The sequence below is a fragment of the Phalacrocorax aristotelis genome, chromosome Z (genome assembly GCF_949628215.1).
Source record: "Phalacrocorax aristotelis chromosome Z, bGulAri2.1, whole genome shotgun sequence".
NCBI lineage: Eukaryota > Metazoa > Chordata > Aves > Suliformes > Phalacrocoracidae > Phalacrocorax > Phalacrocorax aristotelis.
The window spans coordinates 70,540,939-70,561,876 of NC_134311.1; the positions used below are offsets into that span (position 1 = coordinate 70,540,939).

The 20,938-nt window shown below is 41.6% G+C and overlaps 1 protein-coding gene across 2 annotated transcripts in view; it reads left to right on the plus strand.

Moving 5' to 3' along the window:
* Positions 1-459: 459 nt before the first annotated feature.
* CCBE1 (collagen and calcium binding EGF domains 1) overlaps positions 460-20,938 on the plus strand; it is a 104,179-nt gene continuing 83,700 nt past the window's right edge. Inside the window, exons 1-2 of one of the 2 annotated variants that reach the window (XM_075079074.1) lie at positions 460-732; positions 906-986. In XM_075079074.1, coding sequence (XP_074935175.1) covers positions 632-732; positions 906-986 — 182 coding nt within the window. In that variant the 5' untranslated portion in view covers positions 460-631. The remainder of the gene's footprint in view (positions 733-905; positions 987-20,938) is intronic. The other variant, XM_075079073.1, reaches the window with a different exon arrangement.

The following is a 20,938-nucleotide window of genomic DNA, read 5'->3' on the forward strand; positions in this document are numbered from 1 at the left end:
AAAACTGTGTTGTTGTTAATGTCCCTTTTATGAATGGCAGGAAAGTGGCAGCCATACACAAGGATAAACAACCATCGCAGCAGAGGTGCTTTGAACTGCTCTGCTCCTTTGGGAAAGAGATTTAAGATAAAGCAGAGTCCAGAAAGCATTGGTGATGGTGCACCGAGAGATACTCATCACCCCCATGGTTTTGGACCCTTCCATCGCTTTCTGCCCCGCTCACGCTGGGGCAGGCACTCCTGCTTTCCCTGCTGACACGGACCAGCAGCATCACCCACCCGTGACGGCGAACCTTTGGGGAAGAGCAGCGTCCCCGTTGCTCCTGGTAGCAAGGACCGTGCTCCTTGCGGCCGGGGGACCGGGCTGGGGGCGGGGGGCATGAGGGTTGGTGTCCCCTCACCCCCACCGCACATCTGCCCCGACCCCGCCACATCTGTCCGCCGTGCCCCGCCCCGCCGCGGGGGCCGCATCTGCCGGCACATCTGGGCGGGCGCGGCCCCTCCCCGCGGGCACATCTGGCGGCGGCGGGGGGCGGCCCTCGGCCGGGGCGGGAGGAGCGGCGGGTCGGCGCAGCCCCGCCGCCGGCCGGGGCGGGCAGAGCCGGCGCAGCGCGCAGGGGAGCGGCGGCCCGATGGGGCGGCCGGCCGGCAGCCTGACCCCGCTCCGGCTGCTGCTGATCCTGGCGCTGGGGCACGCCTGGACCTACCGGGAGGAGCCACAGGACGGCGACAGGTGGGTGTCGTCCCGTCCCCCCCCCGCCGCGGGCCCCCGTGGTCCTGTTTCTGTGCGCTTCCCCCCATCCACCACCTCCTTCTTGTTTTTTCTCCCCTTTCCCCCCCACCCACCACCTTCCTTTTCTTTATTCTCCTTTTTTTTTTTTAATTATCCCACTCCCCGCCTCGCAGGGAGGTTTGCTCCGAGAACAAAATCGCCACCACCCGGTACCCCTGCCTGAAGCCCACGGGGGAGCTCACCACCTGCTTCAGGTGAGCGCGGCGGCCGCGGGGGGCCTGAGGGGCGCGGAGCCGCGGGGCCGATGCGTGGCCGTGGATCGGGGCTCGCTGCCCGCGGGGAAGGCGCCGCAACGCCCGGGGGTGGGAGTGCGGGGGGCACACGCAAGACGGCGGCGGGCGTGGGGGGCCGCGGCAGTGGCATCTGTTTGCCTCCCCGCTGCTCCACACTAACCCACCCTGGGATTCCTACCCCACCTCCCCAGCCCCAGAGCCCCACACTGTGTGGAACGGATAACTCAGTCACGTCCCTCTTGCATGCGACATCTCCCTTGGCAGGTCCCGCTGTTGCCCCAGTGAATGGTTTTAGTAACTCACGGCAACTGTCACCTCAGAGGCATTGCCGGAGAGGTTGCGTGTGGTTTTGTTTGCCGTATCCTGGCTGTCAGTCATTGAGAGAGGCTTCCTCTGACCTGGATGTCTAGGATGTCTAGGAGTGCATTTGTGCTACAGCTGCATCAGTTGCAGGATAATCAGTGAAATCAACTGGATTCACGCCACCCAAAAAAACGTTTACATTTAGGTAGATGAATCATACCCTCAGAATGAGTAAGTTTTCAGCAACCAGCTCTGGGGGATACTTCGACAGAGGGCTCTCAAATTAAGCAAGATGAATCCTACACTCCGTTTTCATTTTTCAGCTATGTATTTGAGAAACATCATCTGTTTTCAGAAGAATTTTAAAGCTTTTTTAATCATGACAAATGTCCAAAACACTTGACAGTAGATGTGGTTTTGAACAAATATACACAAAGTATGAGCACACATGCATCCTTTACCAATGTCCTATGATTAGTCCCATCCCCACAGATGAGATGTTCCATCTACAAAAGCCACTTCTTGTGAGAGCTTACTTTGTGGGTATGACTGTGCTCTGCCTGTGTGTGTATGTATGCATGTGCCAGAGAGCCACTTACATGTACCAAAAATACGATAAGGCACACTGATGCTTGTGAAAAGCATTGCAGAGATTGTCCATTTCTTCCCAGAGCATTTTCTCTTTGGCATAAACACCAGTGAGCTGAAGATGCATGGTGCAGCAGTGCTGTGCCTAGCTCACATGCTTGGGGCTGGTTCGTGCCCTCCGGCAGCCACAGCCACCTGGGAAGGTGTCATGCTGCTGCCCAGTTCTCAGCAGCGCTAGCATTCTTACAGCCCCTGGGAAGGGTTCTGCAGGGATTGGAGACCACCCTTCCCTTATCTTCTTTCTCCTCCCACTGTGAAGGTGAGGCAGGCCCCACTCATAAGAAGCTCTGTAGCACGTGGCAGCACACAGCATTTTTTGGAGAGAGGCAGTGTGTAGGTTTTGCAGGGCAGGAAAATACTTGGTTGGACCTGCAGTGTTTCTCTGGTTTGGGGGCAGAGCACTGAGGTGAGCAAGGTTGTGCTGAGTGGGGTGTTACTGAAGGGAAAAGCCAGAGTAGACACATTGCTGTCCTGCTAGTTACTGCATGTCCCCAGATCCATCTGAGCAAAGTGGGTCTGTTTTGTGTGTATGTGTACGGGATGAGGACTGCACAGGCTCCACTGGCTGCTGCAGACCACCATGCAAAGAAAGCAGGACTCTGTCCGGCTGCCAAGTCCCACTTGTACTTTCTTTCATCCTTGCTGAGGTATTTCTGACCTTTGGGTCCTCGTTGTGCTGAGCCCTCCCTCCCTCCCGAGCTCTCCCCCTGTACAATCCCAAGCAGTATTCACCATCCCAAACCAGCAGAGAGTGTGAATGAGCATTTCCAAATCCCTGCATTGCACTCTAGGTTGTTTTGGTTCATGTTTTAAAATCTTTTCTATATCTATGACTGCAAGGGCTGCCTTGCTTTAAAAAAGAAAAAAATTAATTTCAATGTACTCATGTGTTTTCAAGGTCTAACCTTTAGGGTCGGGTGAGGAGGGCTCCAGCCACCACCCTGCGAGCTTGCTTTCTTGTTGTCCATATGCACAAGAGCAGAGCCGCGTCTTTGAAACGAAGGCATGCTGCTCAGCAGAGCAGCTCTGCACAGATGACATATCTGTGCTGCGGTGTGCTGCTGGTCCTGCCCCTCGGAGGTGTGCCGTGCTCTGATGTGGGCCAGCAGCATCACCCACCCATGATGGTGAACCTCAGGGGAAGGTTAGCACAAGGTGTGCTTCCAGCAGGCACATGGGGTTAACCTTGGCAGAATGTGTTCATTGAAGATTCATTAATATTTTGAGGTTGAGGCTGTTAACAATACGGCAGGAAACTTGCAGGTGTTGATGAATCCTGTGGTACCTCGAGGTGGGTTTTTTTTTAACAGGACATTCAGGTATTTAGGAATCAGTTTTCATATCTGGAATGAGAGTGAACGTTTAAAAACTTCAGCTGGACAGAAACTCAGCTGTGGCTTTAGGGAACTTTCACTCCAGGTTTCTGAGAAACTCAATTTTGGTGGTCAAATATTTAGTCTTACAAAATTCAAAATTTCATTTTTTTATCTTCCTAGACAGTTTTTTCACAGTATTTAATAATGACAATAGTTATGAATAATAAAGTAATTTATATACATTGTTAGAGGTAGTTTAAAAGAATAGTTCATATCAGCTGCTGTTTACTATTAGCATACACACCTAATTTCTTTTCTAGGTCAAAGTACCTTTTGTGTAGAAATTAAACAAACTGACAAAAAATCTATCTCATGTCATAACATGTCAGGCATAAGGCAACATGCAGCACTACTAATGCTCTGCTGTGCAATTAGTTAAATAAAAAAAGAAATAACATCTGAAGTCAGATGTCAAAATTCCTGAGCAAAATTAGTTTTCCAAAGCATAAATTTTTGACTGAAAGCAATCTTATCCCTTTTTTCCTCCTGCTGGAAATTTTCATGAAAATCAGCATGTTTGCAGAGCACTTCAATAAAAATAGCATCTCTTAATTTCAAAAAATATTTCTTGAATTTTTTTTTTTAACCAGATTTACTCATGAATAAAGATGAGCCAAATGGAGGGCCAAGCCAGAAGTGGGGCCAAGCACTGAGAATATACTGGCATTTTTCCCTGTGGTCATAGCAACCTTGTACATAATTAGATGTATTTTTCCTTTTTGAATGTGTGCAGTCTGGCCCTTGGCTTAGCTTGATTTGTATTTTTTTAGATGTTCTCTGTATTTATTTTCATAAGAGTACGGAGGAACAGATGCAAAAACCATTGGGAGCTTGTACAATATCTTCTCAGTGCAAATTTCATTTAACTTTGGTATGTAACTGCACAAGGTACCTGGTACTGATGGCCCCATCATGTAGGTACAGAGAATAAGTTCTGCAGATTTGTTGATAATGTCCGGTATGACTTCGAATTCCTACTGTATGCAAAATTCATCAAATGTGATGAAATCTGAGCAGCATGAGAATATAAGGCCCTGATCACATGTTACTCTCTCCTCTAGCTATTTGAATGCGATGTTAACATGTTTCACTCTCAGACTGACTTTTAAACAATTTGTTGGGATGTTAATTTACATGAATGTTGTTGCAACTTTCTTCAGTGCTTCCGTGTGTTAACACTAGCATGTGACAATTCAGTTTGTACATCTTAGCAGCTGTCCCTTTCATTACAGTCCTTCATTCATTTTCATCTTAAACAGCGCTACCATATATTGTTTCTGTGGTCCAGAAGGAAAAGCAGCATCTGGAATAGGCATCCCATTGCTTTATCCCGATTGTGCAGCTGTGTTCCCGTAAGGGGATGGTAGTGGTTATGTCACTTCCGAGTTCAGGAGGCTCAACATCTAATCTGCTATATTTTATTAATTGGAGTTGCTCCCTTTTTAAAAACCACCAAAACTTGATCACCTAATTAACTGTTGTATATTAGGAGAGCTAAATATTATATTCAGTTAGAATTCATAGATTGTAGTGACAATGATTCGGAAAGACAATATACAGACGTAACAGAAACATACAGAAACATTTGTTTCATGTTCACATGAAACAAAACCAGAACATTTGCCAGTGGGAAGCTGCCCATCACCAGTTGTAGGAAGATTCAAGCATGAAAGAGATGGGAAAATGAGAATATTTGTATCCCCTGACTGTGCAAATATCTTTCTACTAGACACTTAAATATTGTTGTAAATTGACTTGAAATAAATAGGTTTGCTTCTTTTCAGAAATTTTGATAAAAATAAAGAGCTAAATTAAGGAAACTAGCATACATGAATCAGGCAGATGAATATTTGAACCTGGATCTGCATAACTTGGAAGAACACTTTAGCCATTGCCTTCATGGGCAAAAGGAAGGGTTTTTTTTTGCTTTTAGTCAGCCGACACCATTAGCCTAATTCCCTCTTACAACTTGCAAATAAAAATGGCTAAATCAGGTGATGAAACTATTTTTTTAAAAACAAATAGACTATTGACCCACTGAGAGAAATGATCCATCTTTCTCTGACACCATGGTGAACACTCTCTATTTCCTGTATTTTTTGCTGAAAATGAAGTGTGCAAGTTCCTCAAGGAACTTATACCTAATTTTGTGTGTGTAGTGATGGAGGCTGCTTCTGCTCCTTCCCTCTGTGGGACCAGCCAGGAGTAGGAGGTTTAGAATAAGAGTGCTTGTCAGAATAGTCCTAGCTAATGATGGTAAAATCTTTGTAAAGGACGTGGCAAACGTTTACATGTTATATCTGCAAATAAGCCCCATGTTGTGGGGCTTAAATCTTGGCCTAGAATTTAATCAGTAACTTTTTTGAAGTATTTCACAAGCAAAAGGTCTTTAAAATAGGATGAGCACATTTCAACATAGGTTGTCAGCTTCTTCATCTGTTAATTAGCAACTTCAAGTATTTTAGAGAGGCCCTCCCACATTTCAGGTTTTAAATTTTGCTGTGAAAGATTGCTCTACACTTCATAACAAAAAGACAATTCAAATGTATTGCAGAAGAGAACGCGTGTATACTTATACCCTACTTAATTCTGATGCTAACCAGAGATCGCATGCCTCAAAAAGCATTTCTTTTTACTTGCCTGAATGCTGATATTGCTGGTGGAGCCTTCTATTTTTATAGACTGTATCATTTTGCACATTCTTAAAAGATAAAAGTAATTGCAAGTAAGTTGGATTGAAGCTGTTTCACAAAGAGCAGCACTTTCACTAATATGCCCTTGGGGACCATATGCAATTCATGGTTCCCAGATACCCGACAAGCATGTTACAGAGCTTTCCAAAAGGAAAAAAATTGCTGTATACAATTTTGAAGCTTTCAGCTGGAGTCAGCAAGGATGACGTTTTGTCATCTTATCTCCTGACTTTTCTTTTTAGAGATTTCTTTTTTATTATTGCCATTGTGTTTCCTCTCTGAACTTTTGCTGACTGTTTCAGTTTTAATAAAATTGAAAGAGCCCCAATTGATATATTATAATATAACAGTAAAAACAAGGAATTTATCTGATTAGAGCAAAGTACTGCTCAATGTCCAGTTATCTTGCAGGGAAATGCACTCCATGGTGGCATTTTGCTGAAAAATTAAAAGGATATGATCCTGAATTTTGTTTCAGTTTTAGAAAACTAAACATACACAACAGAGGTAATTCCACATCTGCCAAAAGAGTTTCTTTATGTTTCAATAAAGTAAAAATTCTTCTTTTCCACGTAGTTCAGTGATGATATGCCATGAGCTGCTAACTCTGCATCATGAGTCTGGCAACAGCAACTGAAAGGTCCCCATGTAGTCTGTGAGGACTACTGAAAAGATCTACAGCAATGCTGCTTGGTGATCAGGCTGAAAATGAGGAGTGCCAGAACTTAATAATTTATTCATCCTATGAAGTGGCCTGTGAATAGGCATATAGTGTTGGGCCTTTTGAACTCCATATCAAGCCATCATTATGAAAACAATGTGTTCAGCGGCTCTGTGATATGGCACATCCTTGGAAGGGGTGCTGCTCTCTGAGTCTCGCTAGTACTGATCCTACTCATTCACTCACTAGCATGGTGTTTTTGAAGAGACGCAACAAACATAAGTGTTACCCTAGTTAAAAGGTTTTTGTTGCCTGTTTTACATCTACATTTAAAAAAGAATCTTCCTGGAAGTTGTCATCACAGGTAGACTTTTGTACATATGAATACATAAAGTTTTACTTCAGTACACTACTTTTTTACAAAACAGTGTGTGCTATAATGATATTAAGACATTTTCCCCAGTTTTCCTAGATTTTTTTTCTCACTATTGCTCTGAAAGTAGCACTTCCAAGCATCATGGTTCTGGCTGCAGCCAGTCCTTAGTTTGATTCAATTTCCTTTGCTGTGATTGCCAAGGGAACAGATTGCTTGCAGTTACTGAGACACATTGTGGATATTTCCTGGTTAAGAGTAACACCAGTGCTACACACGTGTCTGTAGATTTCCATATCATGTTTGGGTGGCCATGACCTTCTGGGTCACTTTGCTGTCTCAGGCGCTAAGGCTAAGGATCTTAATTGTTACTGAACTTTGGTGAGGTTAGGGACACTTGAGATCTCAGGAGATGTGGATGCTGCTGGCTGGAGCAAAGCCTCCTGCAGCACAATGTTGTGTTGCTGTGGTGCTGCAGTGTCTCCTCTATGCAGCCAGTTCACTCCAAAATGAACTAATGTAATTAATGATCTTTCAGAACATTGCATAATTGTTGTGAGTGCTGCACTGAGGTAGGACTTGCTACAATTAAAGGGCAAGGTCTGGCAAATGGTTGTTCCTGTAGTCCAGAAGTTTTTGATGTTCACATCAAAGCAGTTTGGAGAAATCTGGCAAGCCAAGAGCTTTATGATAAGTGCCCTCCTTGGTGGTTTGATTGATAATGAAATCCAGGTGCATTGCATTATGGTTTTCATCTACAGAATATAGGGTTAAATATGAACTGACTTTCCTGGGCATGTTGTCTAGCTCAGAGACTCCAGACAAACAAAATAGTAGCCCCAGGGCCTCCCGTGGCTGATACAAAATATGTTATAAAAATAGGCCGCCAAAGGGAATATGACTTTTGTAATTATACTAAGTATTGTATATGCTCCCTAAGGTCAGGCTGCTTTGTCCTTAAAAAAGTGATTGCAGTCTCTTTTGCTAACAACAGGATGTTATTAATACTTGTGTTACTGCTCCCATTGCGATAGAGACCCATTGAGCTGGGTTGTTCTGCAGTGATTGTGGCCAAAATAGCGAAAACAGAAAAGGCAGAAATGGAAGCATAAAGATATGGAGCAGCAAGGAAGAGAAAGGGGGAAAAAAAAAAAACCAGGGGCATGGAGCAGGCAGAAGAAAAAATAATATGGATAGAGAAAAAATCCATCTTGCTCGTGGTTTGTGACAGTTAAGTGTGCGACATAAGGGAGGTAATCACTCCCCAAAGAAGTATAATTTAAATGCTTAAAGGCTTCTATTCAAGTAGAACTCAGGAAAACAAAACATAAGCCAAAACCAAACAAAACCATACATGCACACACCCCGGGGGGGATGCCTGTTCTCCCAGCTAGAATTGGAGTTAAGCTTCAGGAGCTGATGCATCTTCCCTTGACAGCCGGTCCCCTTCCTTCTGTCTTCAGTTTGGAAAATCTTCGTCCCCCTCTGTAAAGTGCAGGTCTGTGAGAGGGCAGGAGGAACACATAACAGGCAGGTATTCAAATTGCCCGTTCCATCTTTGCTCAATTCAGATTGTCTTTGCTCATTGTCATAGCACAGAATTATTGGAGAGTAGCTGACCATGAAATATTTAAACTACGCTTGGAAAAATAGATCAGGCTTGCTTGGCATCCCAGATAAGATGGGATTGCCCACACTCTGCTGTGAAAGCCATTGCCCAGTACAAAGAGCATGTGGGCGACAGGTTTTCTGAGACTTCTGCTGTGCTTGCCTGTTCTTCTGTCATTGCGTGTTCAGAAGAACACTTATTCTGTGTGTACAACAAGGTCACACAAAGCAGGTATGCACAAGATACCTGGTGTGACCCGTACCACTGATTTACAGATGTGTAGAGACAGTGCCTGGGATATATCACCTTTCAGATTGCACTCGCTCTTGTGCAATGCTGGTCATTTGGGGCACGTGTGATTTTGGGTTTCATTGAGTTTGTGCTGAATACTCACAACCTTGAATTTAATCTTTTGTTTTTGTCTCCACCACAGTGCCCTGAGTCCTGAGATGACTTTTCTCTCAATGTGTGAATCATTGCTGAGTGTTCAATACCAGTGTCGCTTCAACTGGAGCTTCTGGGGATGGCAGAGGGTTTGCTTTGTGCTAAATCAGTGACAGGGAGAAGATCTGCTGTGGAGACCTTCACTTGTGTCGCTTATGTCTCCTACAGACCCATATGGGTCATTCCAGGGTTCCTCTCTTTAAAATTCATGCTTACTAAGAGGCTGAGACTTGTGCCTAGCATCCAAATAAGCAGAGCTGGCTTCGATTTATAGCAAAAAAACTGTCCCCAAATTCTGCTCAGAATTTTTTTCTCTGTTGTCCATTTTCTGTTTCCGTGGTTTCAGTTTTCAAACTAATGGTGGCTTCTTTTGTAAACTAACAGTAGCAAATGTCACTCTACTGCTCTGCTTTGGCATTTCTTCTATGTTGTTCCAATTGTGAGCAGAAACAATGGAGAGCAGCATCCACACAGTGCTGACTCAGTTTCTTCTTGGCCTAGGAAAAGCAAGCAATTTGTTTGCATCTCCTTGAGGGTAGCTCTGTTTCACAGTTGAAGAGAAAAACAATTTCAGTTGTAGACAGTAATCTCAGAGCTTAGTTGTGTTTGGAAAATCCTTCTCACTTAAAGAGTGTTTTCCATCATGTTGTGTTCATTTCGTTGTTGATCCTTGTTCAAAAAATGAAGTACAAGACCGTAAAGCATTTAGTGTACATGCAGCTATTAAAAACACATTCTTCTCGGTTTTTGGTTAAACTTAAGTTCTAACCACGTCCATTTTAACTGATGATCTGTGCTGCAATTTAAGTAAGGTGAAATACACAGTGATCATATTCACTGTATTAACATTAGCAACCATTAAGTAGTAAATGCACATCAGAGTTTTTCTGCTTCCATTTCAAATGGGCTGGGATCTGAAGTGGTGAATACAGAATGTTTTAAGTGGGGAAGAGAGGCAAAGTCAAAGCTATAATCTGAGTTTTCAAATAGATTGTTCTTGGAGAATGAATAGGCTTATTATAAATCAAAGCCAAGTTACGCTAGAGAGAGAGTTTGGAGAAATATAGGACAATATTCATCTGGGCTAGCAGGCATATGATAAACAATAGCCTTTCTATGGAGAAATAAGTGGTGCGTGGCTTCTGATGTGAAACAGCAGTGTTCATGTTGGCTTCATAGTCTTACGCTCCCGCATGGGGGAAGGTTGACCACCTTTCTCCATAACAAGACGCATAATTCCAAGAAGTTAGATGGTACAGTCTGCAAAATGAATAAAGAAATACATAAACTATTATCATAATATTTTATGAGTAATGCGTAAATGCTGACAATTTAGAAATCTGTGAAAACACACCAAAAAAACCTATGCTTAGAATTCTTTTTACAAGAAAGAGCAAATAACTTTATTGGATACGTTATTTCATTGTAAATAACTTCCTGCCCAGAGCTCCAATGTCTCAGTGGAATGTTAATATCTCTATGATCACATTCAACACATTTACTATATGTTGTAAATCTGACATCTCGCCTATTCAACAAGATGTTATTATCATACTCAATTTTCATTATAGAGTTTATTATCATAGCTGTACCAAAAAAGTGGTGTTGTTTCCTAAGCATTGCTCTCTGGAATTCTGACAAAACCCCTTAGTTTAGAGATTATTGCCTTTGAGAGTTGAAATTAGTTATCCTTCAAACAAAAATAGCCAAAGGGAAAATTATTTAATCTTTATAACAGGATCTGTGGGGAGAATAAAAAAAAAAAAAACAGGTGAAAATGGGATTAAGGGTCTTTGGTAGACCTTAGTGGCTGAGAAGTGGAGGGTGAGAGAGAGACTTGATGGACCAGGGGTCACTAGAGCTACTGTTTGGTAAATGCTTGATCCTCCCGGGAATACGCATTTTTAACTGCAGCTTCCTAGGGCAGGAGCAAGGAGCAGTGGCAGGCAGGCATACGGGCACTCTGGGATGATCTATGCCTGCCGCTCGGAAATCAGTAGCATGATGAATCCAACTGTGGTTGGGTCGGCATGATGGCCCAGACAGTCTACAGGCAAACATTGCCTCAGACTATGACTATTGTGGTGCCTCAGATGTTGGCTTCTTGATACATTACGTAATATGCCACTTGTACAGAAAATAGTATATTTGCTTAGGCAGATGTAGGAAGGTTGCTTTGATGTATATTTGGATTTTAAAAGCTCATTAGGGTTTTTTTGTTTGTTTTGTTTTTTCCTGAAGAAAGTGTATGTCTACTCCACTGGAATTCCTACTCCCTGGAGGCTACAAATGCATATCCAGAGAGCAGTTGGTGAAACTGATTTAAATTTCAAAACTGAGGGATGAGGAGCCTCTAGCAAATGGGTCATTGTTTCCTTTTTTTTGGAATTTTCCTGGAAAAATTCTCATTTCAAGCTCTTCTGATTTTAAAACAAAGAAACACAAAATGGAATGTGATTAAAAATGGAGAATGTGGGATAATACATTTTCATCCTACCTTGTCCTGCTTGCCTTCTATCTTGTCTAACAGCAAAACACAAGATATTAAAAACATTACTTCTGAGTGTGCTTCCCTGCCCACTCTCACCCTTCAGTTCCCCACATTTTCTTCTTCCAGACAAAAACCAGTAAATCAGGGATGAGGGAGGGAAACAGAGGACAACCCGACACTTCGCAGTTTTCAGACCTTTCTGTTAAGAGTCTGCTTTAGGAGTCCAGGCTCAGTCTGCTCTCTGAATACAGTCAATGGGGAGAAAGCGAAACAGTTATCCTTCAGGGCAGGTTAACATGGCCTATTTCCTCTTAGTTTTAAAACTTAAAGAGAAATGAAAATTTTGCTGTGATATAACTTCAGTGAAGAGCTTTACCCACAGAAGTTTTATGAAGACAGACCTGCATTCCTGGCATCTCCTCTGGGTTTGAAGTAGATTCAGAGTGCATTCAAACCTTCTCCTTGTATCTGATCTTAAACTAGGAGCTCAAGGAAAGTACTTGGCATGCATGAATGTGTTTGCAGGACTGGTCCCTTCTTGATTATTATTAGAAGCTCACCTGTGTTAAAGAATGGCTCTTTTTGTCCCCTGCATGGGCACTAAAGATCCTGTATGAAAATATTTATGGAGGATTGCATTTCCATAGCTCTGCTGAATTCCCTGGACCTATAATGAAGTGCATTAGTTTGGGAATTCTTCATAATTCTTCATAGCATTCCATGAAGAAAGAATGCAAAAAGTTGTTAAAGCAGATTGAATGCATCTTACCAACAAAGCAAGTTCTCTGCTTGACTTTCCAAGATAAGTTTATTGACCAGAGTCTTGTTTGTGCTGTTTGTTGTCCTTGCACTGACCCATATTTAAGTTGTGGTTTTACTGAGCATGCCTGGAAGGCTCCTTGATGGTGCCTCTCTGTATTAACATCAGTGGGAGCACTGCAATTCTGGGATGCAATGTTGTTTAACCTTAGGATGGACTTACCAGAAGTTGAGTTGTAGTTCTAGATCCTGGGCTAAATTTTTGTGCTCCTCAAGGAGCTATATCATGCCAAAATCTGCCTTCAGTTAGCCACTGAGGGTTACTATGGGATGTCAGTATTAGCTACTTCTCCCACTACAAAATGGAGGAAGAAGCCTAATTTATGACTCACAGAAAAAATAACTTGATAGCTTATGCTGAAGATGTAGTGTTCCTGTTATAGCAAAGAAGGTCGCCATAAATCAAATCTTCAAATAACTTGCTGGACTTTGTTTACTTATGTTGATTTGATGTCATTCCAGTTCAACAAAATGCTACTGTTCGAGATAAGAAGAAAAAATGCTCCTTTTTAAAGTATATTTTTTCATATCCACAGAGAGAAATTAGATTTTTGTGATTTTTTTTTAATGTTGTAAAAATATCCAGAGTATTTCCACAGCGGGAGTAAGCTAATGGTACATCACTGGAACATCTCCAGTGAAAATAGCTGTGGTGGACTGAAAAGAGCAGCAGAAAACAAGTAGTTGGGAGCAAGAACGGCTAACATGGACACATATATTTATTTACACATCCTTGTTTGCAATATGGACTACTGGATATTTTTAAGTACCAGGAAAAGACATTTCAAACATTTTCATTGACCTTACAGCCATTACAGTTATAAGTTGTTCCAATGAAAAGAAAATCGTTCCAAGGGATTTTCTTTAAGGACTTCACAAAGACGCAATGTAGGACAAATATATCCTCAGGATGGAAATAGAAAGAAAACTTTCCTGTGCTCAGATTTCTCTTAAGTGTGTATTAGGACTGAAGACCTTGGCTGTATTCCGTATTGTTGAATTTCTTGCTTTGCTCTGTAGGGCTTCTCTTTTGCAAGGAAGAAACAAATACAGCAATCCTTTTATTAAATACCATCTTGACCTTGCTTATTGGAAATATAATGGCCCAGAGGATGAAAAGTTACAGCAAGTGTTTATTACTGAAATCTAGTCTCAGTTGTGAGAAGATTAACTGTTTCAAAGGATTCAATATCCTGCCTGCTACAATGGGATGCATGTGGGAAAAAGCTGCAAAGCAGCAGCAGAGAACTGGAAAAGTCTGTGTAATGTCTCACTCTCAAACCACATGATTTATATTTGTGGGAAATGCTTGAGAATACAAGCTTCAGAAGTGGTCCTAGTCAAATGCTACCATCCCTGATTGCCCTATTAGCTAAACGGGGCTGTTATGAGGAAGACCTGGACCATGAATCCTTACATCATCCCAAGCTGCTGGTGGTAATGGCAGAGAGAAGTAAAGGCTTCCAAATTTTGGGTTTGGAAGTCAAGAAGTCAAGTGTCAAATGGGTGTTCTGCAGCTGCATATCAATATCTGAATGAAAAGCTATTTTACTCCTTTTTTTTTATTATTATTATGAAAACTGTAGTTCCCAAGCCCATTTACATAAGATGAAAAAAAGTCTGTTTATGAGGAAGGCTTCTTTGGAAGAGCAGTTTTTTGATAAATACAGAAGCAGATGCTAGCTTCTGTTAGAAATAGGCTTTATATTTAAAATGGTTAAACTGCAGACTTTAAATAATTTCACGTTTTTCCTTGTTATTGGAGATAAAATGAAGTTATTTGTCTTTGAAAATGGTTTTCCATCTTTTCTGTCATAGCAGGAAGACATTCCCCATTCAGAAGACTCCCTGAACCTTTCATGATGTCTTTATGAAGTGTAACTGTTAGTTTCCTGGAAAGAATAATTTTTTTTGGCACGCCTTCTTACTGAAGCATGAGTTTTACAAGTAAATGCAAGATTTTTTGGTATTGTTTGGTAGCAGCTGTAAAAATAACAAGACACGTAGAGCATGGCAGCTTATTTGCCTGCTTTACACCGACTAAATGCACTATCTTTAAAAGACTTTGAAAGGCACAGACACCTACTGCTTTTTGTTTGCATTGTTTATAGTAAGCCTTTATTACTTTACAAAATTTTTTTCAACTATTTCCTTCTTAAGAAGTAAATTTTCCACAATGTACTTTTCTATTAAATGCTCCAAGGTAGTTCATTGGCTACAGTTGGATGGTCAGTCATTCCCTTCGTAAAGTCAATGTTTAGATGGAGGATTAGCCATAGAGTCCTTAATTTTTCATTTTACAGCATATAGATAAAAAACATAACAAAAGGAAAATATTTATCAACAGCATCCCAGTTGTTGAACTTAGGAAGGTTCTGGCAACATCTTAGCTCTCCTAATTGGCAGAGCATGAATTGCCTTGGAAGGAACTTAGTTCAAGATATAACAGCATATACATATCAAAATGCTCCATAAATTACTGTCTCATCCAAGACAGCAAGAATATGTCATGTTTGTTTTCTAGTGCCTGTGAACAAAGAGGTGAGCTAGAGTCAAAACCTGTTTTGCAGAACCAGTGCAAATTGCATGTCGCTCCATTGGCTTTGGTTGAGCTTCTCTATATTTATGCTGCTTTAAGTGATGGTGAAATGAGATTTAGCCCCTGGAATTCAGCTTTTGTGAAATGTATCCCAGTTCCCTTCATGATGAAGTAACATGATTCTATTTTACAAAGAATCGTCTAACTCAGCAGTTGTTGTGTATGAGCAATTAAGTTCTGGATTTTAGAACTTTTCTGCCTCACCATAGATTTTTAAAGTTATTTTTGATTGTGCGTAATACAGGATTATTTTTTTTTAAAAAAGCAACCAATAAAACCCAACAAAACCCAGCTTCTCTCTTGCATAATTTGGATAATCAGAAGTTCTGGGGTACATATAAATAAATAAATAAAATAAATATTTGCAATTTTAAAAAATGTTAGAAATCTTCAATGGACTGGTGTAGCTTCACTAGAAACTATAAACAGGCCTTTGTATTTACAGCCCTGTCTTGTCAAGATCAGCATAAGTTTATTCTTAGCCCTGTGATGCCCTAAGGGACGGATCGTCAAACCAGTTGGGTGCTTCACACAACCAATTCTGGTAGGAGTAAGGTGCCTATATATCATCTCTAGACCTGTGCTTAAGTAGAGGGTGTATGGAATAAAAGATTAGTAAGGATCAGTTAATTCCTGTATGTGGTAGCATTTTGTAACTTACTGACATGAAAAAAACCCAAACAGATTACAAATCTCATTTTAGAATATGATCAAGTCTGTGTTCAATGTCTTTGACAAGCCAGCTACGATGATGTGTATTCCCTTATCCTCAGATCACTCTTCCAGTTCTTCTCTGAATTATCCTGCATCATCAGCATCCCTGAACTGCAGACAGCAGAAAAAAACTGCTTAATTTTAAGGTTATGTGTGCTGCTTCCAAATGCCAAGGCAGAACATACTCTCTCTTTTCCCTTGTTAATTATCCAAGAGTCTCAGCAGTGGTTTTGATTACGAGGCTGCATTTTTCCCTTCCTAGATGTGTGACTTTAACTCACGCAGTTCTGTAAAGATAGCTCCAAAGGTGCCTCAAGGTTTTCTTTTTTATTCACTTGCAAATATTTTAATTTTGTTAAACAGTGCTGCAAGTAAGCATAGAGGTGGAAAACACTTCAGCCTTACCAGGAGTCTGGAGAGAATGTGTAAGTCTGCCAAAGCAGTAATTAAATATGCCCAGAAGGGAGAAGCCCCCAGCAGCACCAGGGCATAGCAGGATTACACTGTCCTCCACATAGTCCCTTGCATACTGCTGTATGACATGGTACTGTGGGGTGGGTCTGAGAGGAAATTAAAGACATAGATCTGATCACAAACATAGACATGCACAGATTTTGAACACAAAATTGTTCCTGGATCATTTCCATGCTGGAGCGTGTGGGGTTGGAAGTGCAGAGATGCAGGATGAGCATCCCTGAAATCCCCAATCTGCCAAAGCATGGTGGCAAAAAGGAAAAAGCCCATTAACTTGAATAAATAAGGGGAAACCAATGCCTTTGAAAACTCTGGGTTTTTTGCAAGAGTTCAGAGAGAAACTGAAGCAGGCTTTTCCCTGGGGCATCCAGAATGGTGAGGAGGTGCTCTGAAATACCTTGTTCAGTGGTCTGACAAGAGCCAAGGAATGTGCATCTCAAGGTAGAAAACTGCATTTTCTGTCTGCTTTAGAAATGTCACTCTGGTCAGACTTTCTCCAGTGTTTTCCTAGAGGAACATATGCAGTCACTGGAATGTTTGTGCTTTTCTAACACTCTTGCTTGGTGGATCATCACCTCTGGTACTTAGATGTTTGGGAATGAGAGAAAATAAATAGTGGTCAAAACTTGGCAGGAATTGATCCCCAGCAGGGATTACCTAAACCCTTTGCTGTTCCATGTATCATTTAAAGAGGTGGCTTGCTGTAGGTAAAATAAATTTATCTGGCCCAGTGGGATTATTGGAGCAATTGTCTCTATCAGGAGTCGATGCTGGATGTGAGAGGTTCATCAGCGGAAGAGGCACAGGAGAAAAGGTGTGATCTGGACAACCAGGAACTGGAAATGAGAAAGGCAAGTGTGGTGCCACAGTGTATGCAGTGAAGTATTTTCAGTAGTGGCGAGAAAATTTTAACGCTACTGTGCCAACCCTTAGCGAGACCTCAGCTGGAATAAACTGTGCAATTCTGGTTGTTAAGTTGCAAGGATGAGGACGTGAAGGGGAAGGCTGTCAAGGCTTTCAGGGACATGGACAGGCCATGTGGTGGGAAGTAGTTTAGAGATGGAAAGAAGCCACATCCCTCTTGGAAGGGTAAAAGCCAGTCCTAGTTTGGAAGTTGTATAGCTATTTGAGGGATGATGAGTCCAGAGCTCACAACTAACAAACCAGCAGCCCCCAGGCTGTGGTCGTGCTTACTCCAGCCTGGAGGTGTTTGGGGTCAGCACAAGCCAGCTGTTAGGGACACCAGCTCTACTCACACTGGTGTCTGTGGTTTTACCACTGACTACTGCTGCAGGCTGGAAATCCTCAGTCTCACAAATCAAGGCCGGGTGCCTTAGTATCAGGTGCTCCTTCCTCTCTGGCATTTTGGCTGGGCTTTTAGCTTTGTTATTGAAAGTGGTGAATATGGGAAATCTTATCTCTTGTCTGAATGACTTCCATAGCTGTGTTCAACATCCTGTGATGGTGCTGTCTCTTTATGAATGTCTCCCTTGTCATTGTTAATATGGGACAAATAACCCTGGAAACAAGCGAAATAAAGAAATATAGAAAATACTTGCTATAAAACAGAACTGCACTTAAATTGAAGGTCTTCCCAAGGATCTTACTAAGACACATTTAGAGCAAGGCAGGCTTTGTCTAGCCCTGAATGTTGACTTTTCCTTCTGAATCCTAGCAGGATAATGTAGGGGTTTTTTAAATGTCAAAGTCTCTTTCATGGAACTAAACCATGGTAAGTCTTTTGTACAGAATGATTTAAAAGGTGAAATAGAGTTAGAGCCTTAATATCAGGAATGTGCATGAATTCTTGAAAAATTGGGGGTTTAATTAGTTAATAGTATTTTATTGTAGTAATTTCTGAGAGTGAAGAGAAATGTTTTGAGTATGCTTTTCTCAGTACCTGATCCACAGATCTGAGCATCAGACATATAGTATTTCCAGGGATACGGTTTTGGAGAATAGCCTACAGTGTTGTTCAAAGAACAGAACTCTTTATGGAGTTGTTCCTAGTGGCAGTTTTGGGATGATGTGTCTCAAGACCTGCAAAAAGATAACGTTTTGAGAACGCATGCTGCTGGCTCAAATCCAATCCAGAGGCTGCTGGTACACAGGTTGTGATATTTTGGCTTTGCTTTCTTTCGTTAGGAGAGTGAAGAGGTGGGTTGTCTTGTTAGGTGACTTTCACAGATGTTTGTTACCCAATAGTAACAGAGCAAAGACACAGCCTGGAGGTTGACTCTCCAGTGACCCTTAGAGTTGGAATAACCGAGAAAACAGCAGTTACACAAATAAAAGCTTCAAATAAGTTGAGGGCTATGAAAAGGGAGGTTGTTGCTTGTAAGAAGAACTGAACCAATGCCAGGAGAAAGCTGATACAGGAGCAACATGAGCGATATTATCTCCCCAACAGACATGACTGTGTTCCAGAGGCTGCAAGGTCAGACCCTGGGTTTGCGTAAGGGCACATGAAGACAAAATACACCCTTTCTACACTACTGTAAACAGGGATCTCAAACAGGATAATTAGCATTATTAGAATGAGGTCCCTGCTTGGTGGATCTTCTCCGTGTATTTCTCAGCCAAGAGGAACAGAAGAGTCTTTGAAAAAATAATTTTCAGCAAGTTTGAAATGACTAAGTGGTCAGAAAGAGAGAGGCTATGGCCATACTTTCTGCTGTGTGTAGAAATTGCTCAATCTAGATTATTTTTACCATGAGTAGGATTGTACTATGGAATGATGATTTACAGGATGAAGTCAAGATGAACAAGTCCCAGCCATCCACTTAACTTCCAAACCAATATTTAGAGCTGTTTTCGCCTCACCTTCTGTATTTAAGGGTCATTAGCTCAAATACCAGAGGTTTTGAGGCAGATTCAGCCATTTTTATTATTTTTTGAGTCCTTGGGACATGAGTGAAGGACAGCTCAATCGTGAGTCATGGCAGCAGACCGTCTCCAAAGGCATTCTAATTGCTTGACAGAAAGAAGCCCAAGCTTGCCAAATATTTGAGAGTTCCTGACACATTTAGTGCTAGATATGGTCATGAACAGTTCTTTAGAAACAGCCACCGCAAGCGTTGGTGACTAACTGTGAGGAGGGCTCAGGGGTACTAGAAGATAATTTTAGAGCAATGCAGTTGCATGGATACTTGGTTTAGGCACATGCCATGTGGTGACAGTTCTGTAACTTTATATGTATAACAAACAGAATGGAAAAAATACAAATAAACAGTACGAATTACTTTTTCCAGATCCTGATGAAATTGTTAAGTGAAATGTAAGACTCTGTCTCAGTTTAACAATCTGACAAGTCTGATGTCAGGAGGTAAAATGAGCTAGATGAACCATTTTACAGAAAAGTAAACTAGTAGACTTCAGCTTGTGAAGGGGGGTTGGTTGTTTGCTTTTTTTTTTAATTAGGATGTGGACATGATGATATTACTTGCTGTGAGTTAATGTGTTCCCAGCTGCAATGCTGAACTAAATCAAATCCCATGCCTAAACCTGCTGAGCTTCAAGAGGGCTGCCCCAGAGCCTGTGGGGACACAAGCCAGCAGCTGCAGACGTTCTCAGTCCCACCAAGGAGCCAGACCACCTTTTCAGATGGAACAGGTGGATACAAACACTTTCCACAGTTGTATCCTATCTCATCCTTCGATTTTACTTTTTTTTTTTCATTCTGTTTTGCAATACAAAGAGGAATATGAATTTTTTTTTTTTTGTGGTGTTTACCAAAGAAAGCTAGAAATTACAGCTTTTTGCTGTAATTACTTGTTACAGGCTAAGAGCAGTTGCTTTGTGTAGTTCAGGATTTGAAAATACAGTTCCAGTCCTAAAGCCAATAGCTGTATCTCATGCTGTTATTTTGGCAGTGTTCTCCAGACGGGGTACAATTTAGCAAAAATGGGTGGAGACCTCAACAAACATTAACTTTCTTGGAAAAGTCTGAAAGGGCCAAATATTATGGGAAGACTGGAAGAACACAAATTATCTGTAATCTCTTGAGAGGTATCAGAAGTAAGGTTTTCTCAGGGAATATATGATCTGTCATATCTATCAACTGAAATGAAAATCCAAATGTAGAATAAATAAGGGAGCAGTGTGTAGAATCTGACAGTCCCTGATATCCCTAATTTATACCTAGGTTACAGAGAAACATGAAGCAGTATTTTAGGATGTGACAGCTCTAAGCTTGCTGTAATTTTTAAGTAAAGACAAAGTGAAGAAGGAGGCATAATTTTAGTGGGTTTTAGCATCCCTGTTCCACTTGTCTTGAATGTGATCTCAATGCATGCTGGTGAATGAGGTCAGCATAGGAAACTTTGTGCTCTAAATAGAAACTAGGTTCATTTTCTTAAATCCCCAGGCAATGCATGATTTGGGGGGAAAGAGGGAGAGAGATCACTGTATTACTAACTGGTATAAACATTGCTTGTTCCTCCAATATAGATTAGTATTTACCATCTCCCAATCTAGTCCACGTAAAAGATTTTTAGACACTCACATGTCATTTGTTCATTTGTTGCATTGCGTGGTTTTTTGCCCAAACTAGTCTGGCAATTTTAATTTCTCTGTTACATAGCACTGGTGGAATAAAGGAAGGACCACAGGGACCCTGAGGACACAACTGGTGTTTCGTATTCAGGGGAAGCCAGAGGAGATGTAAATCCTCTTAGGATTTAGGAGGGGCACTGTGAACACAGCAACTT